The 17,575-nt window shown below is 40.0% G+C and overlaps 1 protein-coding gene across 3 annotated transcripts in view; it reads left to right on the forward strand.

Annotated features, from left to right (window-relative positions):
- NR3C2 (nuclear receptor subfamily 3 group C member 2) overlaps window positions 1-17,575 on the forward strand; it is a 220,759-nt gene that overhangs the window by 144,941 nt on the left and 58,243 nt on the right. For all 3 annotated transcript variants that reach the window (XM_074823833.1, XM_074823834.1, XM_074823832.1), the window contains exon 4: window positions 12,905-13,021. In XM_074823833.1, the coding sequence (XP_074679934.1) occupies window positions 12,905-13,021 (117 nt within the window). The remainder of the gene's footprint in view (window positions 1-12,904; window positions 13,022-17,575) is intronic.

Consider the following 17,575-nt stretch of genomic DNA (forward strand, 5'->3'; position numbering starts at 1 on the left):
TTTGTGTGTTTTCAGACATGAGTATACCTTTTCAGGGAGGCTTTTAATGCTGGTGCCTGGCAATTTCAAAGTTACTTCTGAAGATGGCAAAACAGAGCTAGGAAATCTGGGATGTATTAGGAAAAGCATAGGACTGGATTATTCTCTAATAATCATAAATTGGGGCGCCCTTCATCACACTGAAATCTGGCAAAAGTAGAAGGCGAATCAGGTTTTTGATGCTAGTGACCTTTTTAAAATTTACATTTTCTTTATTCAAATTTTATCACTTTTAATTAGAAAACATATTTCAGACAAGTGAAAATTTGTCTTTAGTCACTATCATTTTTCAAAGATAAAACAACTGCTTTTGCTGCCAGTAGTGAAACCGACCATTTACAGAATACAAAAATACATTGTCAGCCACTTGAAACTGAGGTTAAGCTCATACGATGGCTTTACACTAAATGACCACCACCCTCAACCATCCATTTGCTTCACTGACCTCTTCTGCAAGCTTGAGATCTGATAACTTTTGCTGAAGAGGTTGGGCTTTGGCAATGGCTAACTTCTGTCACTTTAATGAGAAAATTGTTGTGTTTTATGAAAGTTAAACCAAAGGATTTTTGTGCTGTTCATACACTTCTTGTAAGCAATGACATTTCAGTTCGTGTGAGTTTGTATTAAATCGCTACTTGCAGGAAACTAAAATTAATTCGATCTCCTTAGTACTACCGGAATTTTGATCACGAAAATTGAATTAGAACTGTAAAAAAAAATCTGTGATGAAACATGCTCCTTGTGAAATTAAATATGAATAGACTGAGGAGTGTTTTATTTTGTTTTTCTTAAATTGAATGCAAGGGGCAAAGATACATACGATGACAGCTACCCTAATCCAGGGGTAAATTCTGGATATAAATTATATAGTAACTGGTCTTTAGTTTTCACTGAGCAAAACAAATTTTGGAACAGCAATTGCATCAGTTAGGCAGAATGATCTTTGAAAGTAGAATGGAATAATTCGATTTATACCTTGGTGATGTTGCATGCTGTTGAGATTACGTTTTCCTGTTGGCTAATTACTTCTTTTTTGTTTTCTGTCTTTTTCCAGTTTTGTTTTCAGTAGTCACTGTCACTTGGGCTGAAATTTTGACATACTTGTTTTTACCTAAATATTCATTCCCTTATAATGAAGGGAAAGCCTGGTCCCTTCAAGATCTTGCTCTGGTGTATGAATTACATGTCTGAAAAATTTGGTATGCTTTAAAAGATGTCTCTTTTTTTTTTTAACTCCCCGTGGTAACTTTGTAGGTGTTGAAAATGCCGGATGCAGATCGAGTCATCCGTGGCTTTAGTTGTTCAAAACCTAGGGTGATTCCATTGTGAAAGGTCACTGCTCGGATTTATTTCTGTGGCAAAGCAAATTGCAATTCCTAGTGAAAAGGTGTGGTAACGAAGGCATTCAGTGCAGCTGAAAGGCAAGCTTTGCTCTCCCTTTGTGGTCATCCTGGTACCGGTGCCGTGGCCAGAGGTGTCGGGTCCAGCATGCCTGGCTGAAGGGGGGCATGGTGGTGTTCTTGCGAGATGATCTCCAATAAAATTGGGGATAATCAGACAAAGCTTCGATTCATCTGTGGTTTTGCTGCTGTGTGATATACTTTGCCCAGCCTCTTGAGGTCGGACGAGTAAGCAGAGGGTGAGGTAGATGTTTCCAGGGGTGTGGGAGGGTTGCCCTGTCCCATTCATGGGTTTGCGAACAAGGACAGAACTACCTGGCAAGCCTGACCTGAATTTGGGCTGTGGAGAGGGCTGGGACCTGTGACTGCAGCCTGGAAATTCCACACTTGCTTCAGGCGGGTGCTTAGAAAGAACCACTCATCCCTTTAAAGATGAAAATAGCGATTGTAATGGGTGTAATACACTTTCTGCTACTTAATTTACACTTCTTGTTTTATGATGTTACAGTATTTTAACAGTAAACATACCCTGAAATTTCATTATAATAGCCAAATCTTCTGCTATCCCCTCATCGTCTTTCTTCTGACTGTTTCTTCAGATTTACCTGGAATAACAGATGAGGTTCCTGATAAAAATAAATAAATGGAAAGAAAAATGAAGAAAATAAATAGGGTAAACCAGACTCCTTTTTAAAAAGCCAGAAAACAAATGCAGAAAACTTTTAAGTTCACTTTGGTGAGCATGTAATACTACTTTGGTCAACATTCCTGTGTTTGGGATCTCAAGAGATTCTGCTAAAAAGCTCTGTTGTGATGGCACTGCTTACAGCCTTTAAAAGAAAATTATTACTGACCAGGGTTCCAGAGGAAAAGATTTGTCAACGTATGTGCTGACTATATTTTAAATTGTTGCTATTATGCATAATAATATTCATTATTATGAATTTAGCATATTTCCAGTCTGAGCTGTAGTAAACTGTACATGAAAAATGCAAGAGAAAAATATGCTTTGAAGATAATGTGTCATTCACACAGAATAAAATTTATGATCTGCTGAGCATGCTAAATGCAAGAACATAGAAGACTTGAACTTCAAAATGTTTTCAAAAACCAAGGGGTAACTACTTTTTAAAAAAAAAAAAGTTAACATTTTCACTGAGATCAAGAGTTGGGGAAAGTTTTACTTTGTGAAACAAACTGCTTATTTTTCTAGTAATATCTTATATAAATAGCATGCATCTCATTGAAGGAGTTGGCCTAGAATTGCAAATTATAAAATGGGTTGCAAAGCACAGAATTAATGCTGTATACCTTGATTTTTCTGCCTGTCCTATGAGAATAGAAGTTCTCTCTTAGTTTGCCTGTTCCATTTGATTCCTACAAAGTCAGTTTAACACCTGCTTGAATGTATCAATAGAATAGTAAGGCAGAGTAAGCAGTTTGAAACAGTGAATAGAGTGTAACAGGCTTCAGCCCCATATACACTTACAAATATGAATATTTTTATGGAGGTGAATATTTTCAGTATTCACTGAGGGAGCCATACAGTCAGCTACAAGTCCTTACATTACCAATTAGTGCTCCGTATTCCAGAATACACACCCCACACTCCCCTAAACATTCCCTTAAATGAACTTGGTATTTCACACAAACCTTATTTCACACTGTGTACTTCCCGAAATCCAGTTACAACAGTGAGCTAATTGTAGAGTTGGATACTGCATCACGTATGTAAATGTTACAGAGTGGTTGACCACTTTTATCAGCAAAAATGGAAGGGCATTTCAGTTGCAGTTTAAGATTTTTGCATGATGCTTATTTAAAAAGCCTTTCCAGTCCTTCCAGACCATTTCTTGTACATTGAAATTTTCCACTAAAGCACATTCAAATTTGTAGTATGTCAAGAATGCCTTATCAGATTTTTAGCATGGGAAAGCAGAAGTAGGCATCATGCATGCAACATGATCTCTTATAAATCTATCGTGTGTTCTACTATGCAGATAAAAGCATCTAGAGACTTCAAAATTAGTCTTCGGTTAAAATTTAACCTTAAAAATTAAGTAAAAAAAAATTGGAAAATTGCTGTGAAAGAAAATGCTCTAAAATATTAGATGTGTGATTTTGTCAAAACAACATCCTCTAAAGCGCTAATTCTCACTCTTTGTATTACTATATCCATTATAATCTAAAATCAAAAGCAACTGAACTGAGAACTAATTTCAAAACAGAAACAAAATTATTTAGCTTGGTAACAGGATTATTTAGGTGTTTGTAGATATTTTTCCTTGGTTTTCCTTCTAAACACATTTCCAGTGCTGTGTGATTTCACTGAATCGGAAATTCTTTGCAAAGATCAGATACTTTTTCTATTCCTCTTCTGTGCTATCTAGTATCGTTCAGCATTTCTTTGACCACATGAAAAGGGAATTACCGCATAGCCGGTCATGTGGCCATGTTTAGACTTCCAGCATGCTGAACCGAAAGCTTTCTTATCTCCTCTGGATTTCAGGAGGCCCCAGCTGTCCTCCGTGACTGACTGTTGATGTGGCTGCTTGGTACAAACTCTGCCTCTTCTGTGGAGATGGCAGTGGGAGCCCTGGGGATGGTTTCAGTATGGTTTGGGGCATATCTTGTGTCAGTGGCTCAGTCCCTCTGGATAACAGGACAGCTGGAGCACCAGGGACGGGTTTGGAGAGGCTTTCAAAATTCGGCAGATATTTTGAGCATGGCAGAAAAAAATGCACATATATACCTCAAATATGAGATCTCTGCGTATATTTTCTTGCTCACTTGTCTCACTGTTGTTAACAGGCTTCATCCCTGCTGGATGGTTTCTCCTGCAGAAAATAGTAGTCTCTTTTGGGCTACATCCCATGCTCCCTTGCCAAATTTCCTCTCTCTCCTTGATCCCTCTCATCGGTGCCCTTTCAGTCTGCTTAAAATAGTGAGTGAGAACCATTTTTATAACTTCTCGTCTCCTTTGCCAGGATCACCAGACCATACCAATTGTTTTTGTTAACCTGGTCTCAGCCCAGTGTGAAAGCAAGTTTCCCCAGAAGGTGAAGGAGCAGGAGACAGTCTCCATGTTGAAATTGCAGAGCATTGGAGTCTGTGCTCTTAGATGTGTGTAGGGAATGCATAACGGTATGGCAATTTGAAAACCTTCACATACAAAGCATCAGGGGACACAGCCCTCCCTCCTCCGCTTCCAGAAAAAAGGGGAATCAGCTCACTGGAAGAAGCACTTGGTAGTTCATCTGTGCTTTCAGACTTCAGCTTTCTGGAGGACACAAATGTGGTGGTTAATGCGTAGCACAGTAAGTCATTGTTCACGAGGTAATCGCCACCTAAGAACAAGCTGCAGCTTTTTCTCTGGGATACTGAGTAAGAATCGGTAGGGTATTTCAGATTATACAGGGTGCTCACAGGCCAACACGCTGGATTTGAGCATATTTTTATCAACACTGTTTAATTATAATTAAACAGCGGTTAAACACAAGGTCTTAAGTACACAGAAAATTTAGAAAAATACTGTGTCACAGAAGTTCATAGACTATCCTCACTATTTGAGCACCGATGCACCTGTGTTTTTAAAAGCACTCTAGCTGGGTTTTATAGACCGTGCAGAAAATGGTGCTGCTGAGACTATGTTTTTATCCATGTCCCGGGCAGTTTTAATATACTTTTCTTGGGTATATGAAATGAGCTGTATTCATACCTTTGACTGCAGTGTAAATGTGCCCTGTGAAATCACCAGTTACTGGCTGAACGGAGGAAATAATACATTTTTAGAAGGTAAGTGAGAAGACTGGGGAAAGAGTTGTGGAACAGGAGAGGGATAAAAGGCTGAAGATGAAAGCAGGTAAAGGAGAAGGTTAGAAAACAAGTTTTATTGAAGGAAAAAAAAGAAGAGAGTAGAAAGTAAGGAGACCTACAAAAATATAAAAACGGTAGATAAATTAATCCAGTAATATAAAAGGGTAAAGAAACTGAAAGATATCTTGGGATCTAGAAGTAGCAGAAGGTAATTGCGAATGAGAAGCAAGCAGGAAATATCCCAGATGTGGTGAATATTTTGTGAAAATCAAAACAAATTTTAATTAAGTCTCTAATTCATCATAAAGGAGGGAAAGCTCTAAATTCTTGCCTCACAGAAGGATTTAGATTATACCTATGTTATAAGCACACTCTGTACTGATGTTAATAGATTGATACTGTCATCTTGAGCGATTGGCACATACGGCCTTTGTCTGCAACCGAAAAGCATATTGTCTGGGAATGATACGGTCAGATGAGTGAAGCTGTGGAGTAAGAAAGAAGATAGACCCTGAAGTCAGACTGAATTTTGGAACACCCTGAGATTCAATATCTAAATAAAACCACCGAGCGTTCCCTATATAAAATGAAGGGGCAATATTCATATCTAAGTTCTGTACCTAGTCTGTGGCATTTATAAGCTTATTCTGCATTACACATAAATCTCAGCATGAGGAATCAAGTTTATTAGTTTACCGTGGTCAGACTAGACTGGTTTAAACAGAGCTGAGGAAGTTAATTATCAAATGTCTGAGGTGGGTCTAGCAATAAGTAACTAGTTATGGAGAGATGGACTGGCCGGGGCTGCAGCCTTTGGAGCTGCAGCGGGGGGACGGGTCCTACCGTTGCATGCGGATGGCCGGCTGGGAGGCACTGCCCTAATCTGTTTCCCAGGTTGTTCGAACCAGTTCAAGAGCAGTAAAACAAGGTTATGTAATTGACATGTGATGTAGCCTAAAATAGTGACTGCAAACATAGGCTGCTGTTGCTGGGCAGTTGTCAACTGCGAGGAGGGGAAAGAAAGAAAAAAAAAAAAAAAGCCCTCAACTGTGTAACAAATGGACCTTTTAAATGAAAACGCAGTTCTGATTTCCATTGAATAGCAGGCATTTTCCTTTTTTTTAATTGGAAGAAATAGAGGCTCTGTGAAAACTGAGATTTGGAAAAATATTCATCACCGTACTTACCACGCTGATTTATTTGAGAGTACCTACCTACTGCAGATGGTGAAATAAAAACCTCAGGTATATGCAGTTTGTTTCTTGATAGTGTGATACAACTCCTGTCAAACAGAAGATCCTTTTCTGTATGGGGAAAATTGTTGTGACAAGTCTCAGCAGTAATTTTATTAATATACTGGCCATTATAAGGTAGAAATAGCTTATTTCTATTAATTAAAAGAGTTTATATGAATTGCAGAGATAACATATCAGTTTCACAAAATCTGTGAAGGTTTCGGAGATGGATGAAAGGAACACATCACATAGGTCAGTGAGCACAAACGAGAGGTTAGGATGTGCAGATTATGTGATTTCTTGCTGTAGGAGGTGAAGCCCTTCGTTAGGGCTATACCAGAAAGCAGGAAAACTTGGTGTTAAGTTCTGTTTGCTGACCAGATATTCTTGAGGTGAGAGGTCTCCCTTAGAAAATCCTGATGATTTTCTGCAGCATGTTTTCTCTGTTTTGCCTTGAGCAGGGAAGTTCTGTAGCCCAGATCAGAAGGGTTGCAAGCACTGAGCTCGTGCAATCTGACAGACTGGTACATCTATGGAATTGAGGGAAACTTAGTGTAGAATTACAGCCATTCAATCCAGATTTTTTTTCTCCCCCTCATTCACTAGTGTTATCGGGAGTAACTTCAGTAAAATGCGTGGTTATGCTGGTAAATACTGATAAGAGCAGGTGGAGGATCTTTAGAGGAGTTCTCTGCACTAAGGATGCCCAGGTAATATATAGGTTTAACACCTATACATGCCTGCTCAAGTAGATGCCGATAGGTGCTCCGAGCTGTGAGGCTTTTACACATATCATTGTTATCATGGAGATAATCTGCCCACTTGGGAAATAGGGAGAAATGGAAGCTCTTATTCCAGCCCAGCAAGAGGGATCCTAGCTCCAGTGTGCAGATCTGTGAGGCAGGGCTGGAGGTGGCTTCCAGCTCCTCTCTCCTCAAAGCCTGGAAGAAGGCTTGGCTGTTCTGGAAGCCTGCAGAGAGGAGACAACTTTGCCTGCAATTTTATGAGTCAAAGTATTAATTCTCATTGTGGAGGAAGAAGGAGAGTTTGGGCATTTTATATGCGTTTGGACGTCCTTAGAGACGCTATTTTAAAAGTTGGTGCTTTTTCAAACTTCTGCTTTGTTTTCTCACTTTCCTGTCCTTCCACGAGGCTTCCTCAATCATGTCTTTGTCTTGGGACCCAAAGCACACTCTGGTTTCAGACGTCATACCCTGTGTGGCTTTTGGACTTTTCCCTTACCTTTCCTGGGGGATGTTGTAGTGGGTTTGTAGCAGAGGAAAATAGGGAGTTGGCTGTCTAGGTAACAGAGGGAAAGAAGGCGTGGAAGGCAGAGGTGCCGCAGGAGAGGAGCTGGGCGTTAGTGGCACGCAAGCCAGTGTGAGTCAACAACCTAATTGCCATTGCCAAAAGCCAGATCTGGTCCGGGATTGCATTAGCAGGGATGTTGTGTGCCAGATGCAGGAAGTAACCATTTTATTGGGCTTACTGATGGTGAAACTCAGCAAGAAAAACGCACCTGGTTTGGGGCAGAAAGAAGCTGGCAGAGAGTAAGAGGAATGATGACAGATGTAGGAAACATGACCTGTGAGGAAAGATTGAGAGAACTGGATTTGTTTAGTCTAGCAAAGAAATGGCGAATATAAATCTTTCGGTAGGCATGAAATTGTTGTAAGAAGGTGGCGATCTATTACTCTGTGTGTCTTATGGAGAGTGCTAACATCTCTTTGAGTTGCAGAATATTCCTGTTTGGGTTAAATGCAAAGGGAAAAAACAGCTTCAAGGCTAGCTAATCACTAGCTTAATCACATGGCTTGTAGGGAAGTTGCAGAATACCTTTCCTCAGAAGGTTTTAAGACAAATTTAGAGAAAAGAAAAAAAACCCAACCCTGCCTGAACTGTTAAGCTAGTCTTATCATGCTTCCATGAGTGGGCTTGAATTAAACAGTCTTTGGATCCACTTCCAGCACTACGCTTTTTTTTTTTTTCTTACAAAATTTAACATTTGATCATAGTAGTTGCTATTTTAACAAGAGAGCAGAAATGTAGAAGACTCATTAATGATTTTGTAGTTCCTGACTTAGACTTCAAAAAACTGGGGGGGGGGGGGGGGGGGGATTTTTAGAAAGAAGATAAAACGTGTGGAATATTTCAGAAATTTCTGTAATTTTCTAATTTTGCCTTAGGCAGTAACAGAAATATTACTGGCAAGAAATATCAATACCCCATTCCTATTGCAGCCTTAACATGTCTGGGAGTTTCATGGCCCCTCGAAGAGTGCAGCAGCGCTCTGCACATGTACAGGAGCTCATCTTAGTAAGTCAGTTTTTGGTACCAGTGGCTCAATCATTGTGATGGAGTTTTAAAATGGGGAAAGGCACAACTTCTGCTGCAGCCATATTTTGGCAATAATTCATAGGCCGAATAAGAACAACTTTTTTTCTCCCCTCCTTTACTGCTGAATTTTGCTTGTTCAAGAAAATGTAGTAAGAGGGAAGACTGGATTTCATGAATACTTGAATGTTGTTTTCTTTTGAAAGCCTATAAAAGCAGGGAATTAAAGAGTCTTTGCAGGTGAGAGAGTTGGAAGCATTAAAGTATTTTTGTATGTACATCTGGATGTGTCATTCTGTGGTATGTAGTGACACAATAACCTGGCAAGTGCAAACTCAAATATTCCTCTAGCTCTGCTATGAATAGGACAGATCTCTATTTCTTCTTAGTGTGTAACTGTGTAGTACCCATTAATTATTTGGAACAGGAAATTCTCCTGGCATCTTTTGTAACTCTGTATTTTAGATGGAACAGGAATAAGTGCACTTAATGGTGACATATGTAAAAAGTACTTTCATCTTAATGCATTTAGCACATGGGAGGTGAGAATTTGCTATCTACTCTGTCACCTTCCAGCCCACTTCTGGGTGATTAAACTGGATAAAAAGAACAACTGGATTAAGCTAAGCACAAACTACAGAAGCAGATATGTGTCTTGAAAGATTTGGAGATCTAGCACCACAAAAACATCAGCCTCCTTGCAGGACTGTCTCCATCACCTCGTTGAGATCCTGAAGAACCCTGAAGGTCTTGAGAGCGCTGCATCAATTTCAGATGTGCAGGTTTTTGGTTTGATTCTGAAGTTGAGGAGCAAGAGTGAGGCTCATGCTACACAATGGAAGATTCATTAGGAGTGTCTTTGCTTTACTAACTTATTTTACAAAATTGGTTTTATTTGAAACGTACCGTATTTGATTGCATGGAAATCTGAAGCCGTTTTTTTTTATCATAGATGATAAACTTTTTAACTGAAAAACTGTTCATTATTATTTCATAGTTGTACTCTACATAGGGGGGTTGCCTGAATGCTGTTCCGTTCTGGTTTTTAAGGGTTTTAAGTTACTTCCATTAATGTGAGCTTTAAGATGACTGTGGTTATTTAACTTTTTTTAGAAATTAAAAAAAATTACAAGAAGACATCTGCTTTTTGGAAAGACTTCTGCCTTGCTTACTAGAAAAACTACTTACAGATTTTGCGCCATACGTTAATATTCAGAGATGCATGATTCCAAAATTGATGAACCTTTCATAAGTTTTCTGAAATTATTTGCTCTAGAGTAGGTAGTCCAGAAAGTAGTAATTGCAGGCTACCTAAATCACTTTGAAGGGTGACTTACAGAAGTATTCTGCTGTTGTGGGAATATTTCTTATGAAGTCACAGTGTGACAGTGATTGAATTAAACAAGGATTTCCGCAATATTTAAGAATGTGACCCAAGTAATTATCCTGGAGTACATAAACGTTAACCTCTTTTTATGAAACCCATTAGCTTTTGAAAGCAGTAGTGAAAAATGTTGACTTAACAGGTGTACAGTTTCGTAGAGCAAACTGCCTTCAGGGTAATTCTGCAATGGGGTTCATTTTGCAGCATTAGAACTGACTTGTCATATTAATAGCCTGCACCCGCCTGTGGAAGCCTAAAAATGGTATTGCAGTACTCTATGATGTATAAAGGACATTGTATGAGCACTGAGCAATCGTACTTGCATTCCTAGCAGAAAATAACCATTTTTCCCTCTCCCTGCAGAAGGATAGTATACCAGTATTTGTAAGGGCATGTAAAGCATCTTTATACTGTATATCACTATTTTAAACACTTTTGTTTTCTACTTTCATTTTACTTTCATGCTGTCTGTGTGATATCTCTTTAGGAGATGTGCTCAAGTCAGTACAGAGCAAAAATATGAATAGGAATTAAGTTGACTTTTCTCTTTTGTATCTGTTTTTTGTATAGATCACATCATAAAATAAACACTGTCTGATAAGCAAGTTTTCATTTTGTGATTAGCTGAGAATTTTATCTTTTTATTGTTTAGCAGGCCTACTTAAAGACAAACTGATAGATACTGGTGCCCTCACTACATTGTACAATTTGATTTTATGCCTGATGTAACTTCATGAGCTCATATTCATGGATTATTTTGCCTAAGTTTTATTGGTTTTCATCTGTGTCGCAGTGCTAGGTAATGTCCCTTAATAAAACCCCTTATTTGCCCATCTGCTTGTTGTTTAAACATCTAAAGCATTATCTAAATGATGATACCTTTGTGATATTACAGTAACACTTTGAGTACTCAAGTAAGATCGGTTCTCTTTGTGTGAGATGCTCAGTGAAAAAATTGAAGAAACAGTCCAAACTTTAGTTCACTGTCTAAATAGATAACATTGGGTAAGGGTGAAAGGAAGTTGGATGCAGAGATAGAAAAGGACTTATCTGAAGTTTTAAGGCAAATTCATGAAAGAGCCCAAACCAGAAACCAGGTCTCCAGCGTCCCATGGCTTTGTCTTTCCCCTAGGAAGCATGTGTGTATTGTGGAAAGTATCTTGGCAAACATATTTTATACCTCTTGTCCTACAGCAGCTCTGTCCCCTTATCGAGCCTGCATCTTTGCTCCTGCTCCTGGCATGCGTCAGCCTCCTGCAAGTTTCAGTGCAGCTCTGCTTCTGAGCCCTGCCTGGGCTTCCCCTCCCCACCCACAGCTGGGGCTCGCTTCGGTCACTGGTGTCAACTTTAACGTTATTTGTACAACTCTTGGGTTTCTGCACACTTCGCCCGCTTCATTCATGACCTGCTTAACAGTCTGCTTAGTTGATGGTTGGTGTTATTGCATTTGCAATCTGATTTTTTTTTTTTCCCTCTTACCTTGCATTTCAGACATCTTTGTTACAAACTTGTCTTTAGTTTACAGAGTGATGAGTTTCTTACCTTACGCATAAAATGCCTGTCCCTGAGACTCAGTAGTTCTTACAGCGCCCGCTATGTAAGCCTGCAACACTCTGTTGTATTTTACACAGGACTGTTTTCTTGAACTTTGCATGCTGGCAAATCTTGCAGCTTGCCTTGCAGTCTGTTGTACTTCTGTGTGCTGTGTCCTCTCCTTTCATCCTTCCCCTGGAAGCTCTCTGCGTTGCTTTTTGTCGCATCTGCCGCAAACCATTTTTTCTGGCCGCCCCAGATCCTTGTGTGCCACCTCTGGATTGAGGCAGCTAAAATAATCTTCTCCTCTCGCTTCTCCTGTCATGCTGTGCCAAGCCCTCGTGGCTTCCTTTATTCTTCCACATCAAATTCAAGCACCTTACTTTGAAAAGTCCACGTGGTAGTGCCCTCCGTCTGATACACTGCATCCGTTTGCTCTACCTACATTCCTCCCACGAAGCAAAACATCTTTTGAGCCTCCAAGTTGTTAAATGCCAGCCTATTTCCCTGGTTGCCATGTATTTCCCTTCTGCTAAATGTTGTGTGTTAAATATCTGCTGTCTCCTCAGGAGTGCTTCTGTGCGGCTTTCCAGAACTGAAATAATAAGGTGGTGATTTAAGCCTGTTTCGGTTAAACCCTTCAGAAATCTTCTGCTGTATAGGAGGTAACTGATTAAATCAGAAATCAAGCACTCAATAAACTGGTTGAAGAGAGTGAAGTATATTGGGAAGGTTAACCTCTACTTTGCATTTCAGCTTTAGATTGTGAACTTCTTCAGCATGAGAATGGCCCCCAGTTTTGTACCAGAACTCGAAGTTGTCAGGCTGCTCTGTGATACGGCATGTATCACAGATTTGAAAGATTTGAAAAAGCTCAAACCAATTGTTTGTTTTTCACAAAACGAAAATTCCAGTCCTGCTTAGAAAAAAGTAAAGAGATCTCTCTTGTGAGTGACACAGCAAACCTCTTTCTCAAATTAAACAGAAGAGATGCTCATAGTAAGGCCTGTGACAAGTCACCAAGATTATTGGGAAGGCTAAAGAATGGGATTGAGAATGTCTGCATTAATAAGAAGCTCAAAATGACTGCAAAACAACAAAGAACAAATTGGAATTAGGTAAATACATCCTCTAATAATGCCTTTTGGTTTTGGTTCATTCAGGACAGCACAACTACCTGTGTGCAGGAAGGAATGACTGCATAATTGATAAGATTCGGAGGAAGAACTGCCCAGCCTGTCGATTACAGAAATGTCTGCAAGCTGGAATGAATTTAGGAGGTAAGCAGAATATTAATAGTTTGGTCTCTTAATTTGATTAGGCAAAACCAGTGGAAATGTGCAGCCTTTTTATAGTTCTGGCAGCTGCATAATCTCAAAAGTTTAAGGTGGAATTATCCCGAAGAAGTGCTTAATAGCTAATAAACTCTATTGTCATTCTAAATCAGGTTTTGGAGATATGTATTTTATGGCTCAGAAAAAAGAAAAGTGGGTGTTTTATGATGACAGTAATTTCAGTGGAATCTCATATAGCTAAAAGTGTTAAGCTTTCAAGTATTGCATGCTTTATTTTAGTGATGAGCATTCTCTCGAATACAGAAAAACCTTTACACCATCATGAAAGCAAATTCACACATACTGAAACCTCTCAACATTTTTTTGTTGCTTATTCAACACTTATATTGATTTATTTCTGCAACTGTTTGGATATACAATAATTTTGATGATGTTACTCTATCGTTCGTATACTGACAACAAAAAGGCAAACCCTTTTCTTAGTAATTATCAAAAATATTTTGAAAACAGTATGATAGCAAAACTTATAATAGTTTTTTCCATTGTTTTAGTTCTTCAATTGCAATGCCTACACAATTCTGGCTGTGCTTCAGTGGGCATCTTGTTTCAAGTCATCACCTGAGCAAATTGTATTGCAAATCACTTTTTCCCACTTTTAGGTTTATTATCTTGCCTGTGAAGAGGGGGTGGATACTGCTGCAGGTCCTTTCCCTGATGCACAGAGTGACCCTTTCGTTAGAGTGTTTTCACTGTTCCAGAAAATTATAACGTGGTCACATTAATTCCTCCAAATTATTTCCTATCTCGCAATTTCCTTTTTATCCTCCTGGACCTGTTCTCCTGGTAGCTTAGTTTAGTTCTACAGATAGATTTAGCTGCTTGTCTTTCATAGGTTATATGCAAAATCCTGATTCCTGCCTGCTGCCTGGTACCTTTTTCTATCACCCAGACTTCTTTTTCTGTCTTGTCTCCGGGCAGAAATACTCAAGCAAGCCGCTCCTTACTTTTTTGGGGGAGGATAGCCCTGTTAAGACCTCTTTCAACCCCTTTCCCAATTTTGAGGTGCTGCGTTGTCCCCTAGGCCCCTTGTTTCTGCTTCCCAAAGGAAAACGGGGCTGGATTGCAGCATGCTGAGGGCTGATGGCTTTCCCTTGGTTTTGATCTGCGCTACTGAATCTAGCAAGGGAAGCAGAATGGCACTTTTCTTTGAAACGGGAACTCCACGGTGATAGCTCCTTCTTCCCAAAAAAAGGTGCTGAAAATGTGTGCAGAGCAGGAAGGCGGGCTCCCTGGAGTGCTGGAAATTTTGCTGCAGCCCGCCAGCAGCTGCTGCAGGGCATCCTCCGTTGCCGTGCCCTGCGCAGCACCAGCAGAGCTCCTGTAAGCCTGCCTTCCTAGGCCAGCGTGTGAGCTTAAGTGCTCTAGCAAAATACAGGGCCACCATCCGACTCAATAACCTTTTTGAAACAGCAACACATGACGCTTTGTCTGCGATGTCATGAGTTCATCACTGCGATTTCCTGGTGTGTTTCAAAGGACGTGTTCATACAGTCATCTGCAAAAATCAATGGAGGGGGTAAACTTTGTTCAAGGGGGTTGGGTTTTTTTTAAATATTGGCTGGAATGCTGTAAATGAGGAATGCATTGAAAAATCTTCCCTTGTATTGGAGCTTGGTAGTCTGTTGTAAATTGTAGTTAGAGATCTGCATTTAATGACCTAGAAGGCCAGGTCTGCCTCTGCAGTGTACAGCTGGCATGTTGAGCTTTGCAGTGTAGCTGTTTTGGTGATTTTCTTCACATAGAGAAGCTAAGGTGAAATTCTTATTCCTGACTTGATCCCTTTATGCCATATAAAGGAGCTAAAATGGCATAAAAGGGTCCTTCCATCACTGCTGTGAATGAAATAGTGGGGAAGTGGCTCTGGATGTCAACAATATGGTGCCTTCTGCATGGTCTGGGAGAGAAAGGCCAGGTTGCAGGCAGAGGGAAGGACTACCAGAGAGAGGTAAAGTGCTTGCAGCCCAGAGACAGTGTTACTGTCTAGAGGGCCCCAAGGGCTGCCAAATTGTGCGAATGGACCTTTCAGCCTCTGAGCCAGCCCAGGTCTGCCAGGAAATGTTGGTAGTTTAAGGCCATTTGCTGCTTAGGCCATCCTTCTTCCCCGGTGGTGAGCTTTGCATTGGGCATCTACGAAGGAGCAACAGCTGAGACTTAATTCTGGGAACTCTCTGTGCCATTGCAGGGGGTTTCTGATACGGTGCAGATCATCACGATAAAGGAGGTGGAAATGTCAAGAAGAGAGATTAATGCGTATTTGAACACAGTAATTTTCTCTTCATATAAATTTCTAAGGTTTGGTATTAAATAATATTTTTTCATAATTAGCTTGAATAGACTGAGTATATGCATACAGTTATGAAGATACATCATAGCTTATAGTTTCATGTGGTCAGCCTAATTTTGGAAGAATATGCATTACTTGAATAGAAGCGGACTCTTACCTCTTTCTAATTTGGACTTAGAGTCAAAATGTGCAAGTATTTTGTTAGGCAGTGTGAACAGTAAGGAGCTGGAGGAAAATGAATGTATAAACACAATTTAGTTTTAAGTCCTGCTTGCAGCATAGTACTCTACGTAGCTGAGTCACACTGCACAGTGCAGTGCTCTTTGTGCATTAGATCTAATTTAAGCTCTCACCCTCCAAATGGAAGCAAAGGTAAACACAAAAAACAAACTGTATCAGAGATGTCTGTGTATTTGATTTGTGAGAAATAGAGTAAGATGATATTTGAAAGGGTCATAAGCATAGCTTAGGGCTGGAATGTGTGAAAGTTGCTGAAGCCATGGACATTTCTTTTCCACTTGTACATAATCATAATGTTTTATCCCCTCATTTAAGATGAAAAAAAGAAAGCCCTCCAGTTGATCTAGAAGAAATGTTGCCTTGGGGAACAAAGTCCTGTCTCCCATGGGCTGGAAAGAACTTGACTCTCCCTTGCAGCTCTCCCCGCCTACAGATGGGAGTGAAAGACCCCCAGCAGCCACCGAGCTCCTCTCGGTTACTGCAGTATAACTCGGTTTATAAAGCAAATTTTGAAACTGGAAAGTCTGTGTTTGTCTTCCTACTGTTAAGATAGTAATCTCTGTAGTGGAAAACTGGAAATCAGAAAGAGACTTTTCATGTTTCCCACAGCACATTTTTGCTCAATCTCTGATTAATCTACTGATCTTTTTTTCTTTGGGTTGTTTTTTTTCTTTTGGTTATGTTCTTTCTCAATATTTTTAAATGTTCTTTCTTTTGTTTACTGTGTCAGAGTGTTACAGGTTTGTTTTGATGGCGTATCTTCTACTTTCCAGCATGCTAACTTTTTTCTTAAAAAAATAGTATTTTGATATGTGGCAGCATGCCATGCTTTAAGCACGTTTTAAGAAATATATGTGATCAGTGATACAAAATACACCTTTTCATGAATGTTCAACCGAATTAATTTGGCAGTTTTATTGTTTACCTCCTCCTTTTGTTTGTTTTGTTTGTTGAAGAATCGGAGCATTTTCCAAGCTCTTAAATCCTCTAATAATCTTTAGAAAATTATTCATCAAGTCAGCAAATAATTTACCTAATTGTGTTCTTTTCTCAGTTTTTGTTTTGATTTTATAAGAAGCGTCTGCAACCTGTAATTTCTGCAAAGCTGAAGTTGCCAAATACCATGTTAATTCATCCTCCTCATTTCTAGAAAGTATGTGTGTGCACTGCAGGCAGATATACCTCTTCGGCAAGTAGGGCTCCAAAACTTTTTTGGGAACTATAGTTTGTTTGTTGTTTTGGTTTTTTGTTTTGTTTCTTTTTTAACTCCACTGACATATGTTAGACTTAATTGTTGGAAGAGATTCAGAGTGAGCAACTGCACTATTGAAGGTATACTGGCCCATTTTTGGTTTATGCTCTTCAGAAGATTCTGTAATTAATTTTCAGTTAATTATGGACCAGAATGACTTCACGGATTGTGAAGCTTCTTCCAGCATACGCTGTGATCAGATTTGTCGAGTCTCTTGCTTCCGCACGAGACATTTTCGTTTGACTCCCACCTCGTGCTGCTGTTCCTTAGTCGCGTCTGTCCCCACAGCAGCACCAGGGGGAATGGGGGGGTTTGCGGTGAGACCCCCCAGTCCCACACTGGTGCTCAGCATGGTTTCTTACCATGCTGGTAAGAAATGCAGCCTGGGATGCTGCGTTGCAACCAGGGTAGTGCAGAGCCTTGTGGTTTCACTCCTGCTCTGTGCTGAAGCCTGGAGAAGGGAAATGTTTTATATGGTGTGACTTGAGGGGACCCCCACCCACCCCATCCTGCTTTTGTTGGCAGGTTAGTCCTTGCCCCTCTGATGTGACCTAATGACCAGGCATCCCTCCCTCTTCGGCTGTGTGATCAGAGAAGATCCCTCTTCTGCCACAGGATGTGCCATACATGCTACAAAAAAGCATTGAGAGGTCTATGCCATGTAGGACTGCAATCCTTTCCTGCCTCGGCTCCCAGATAAAAC

This window comes from Strix aluco, chromosome 4, assembly GCF_031877795.1.
Source record: "Strix aluco isolate bStrAlu1 chromosome 4, bStrAlu1.hap1, whole genome shotgun sequence".
NCBI classification, from domain to species: domain Eukaryota; kingdom Metazoa; phylum Chordata; class Aves; order Strigiformes; family Strigidae; genus Strix; species Strix aluco.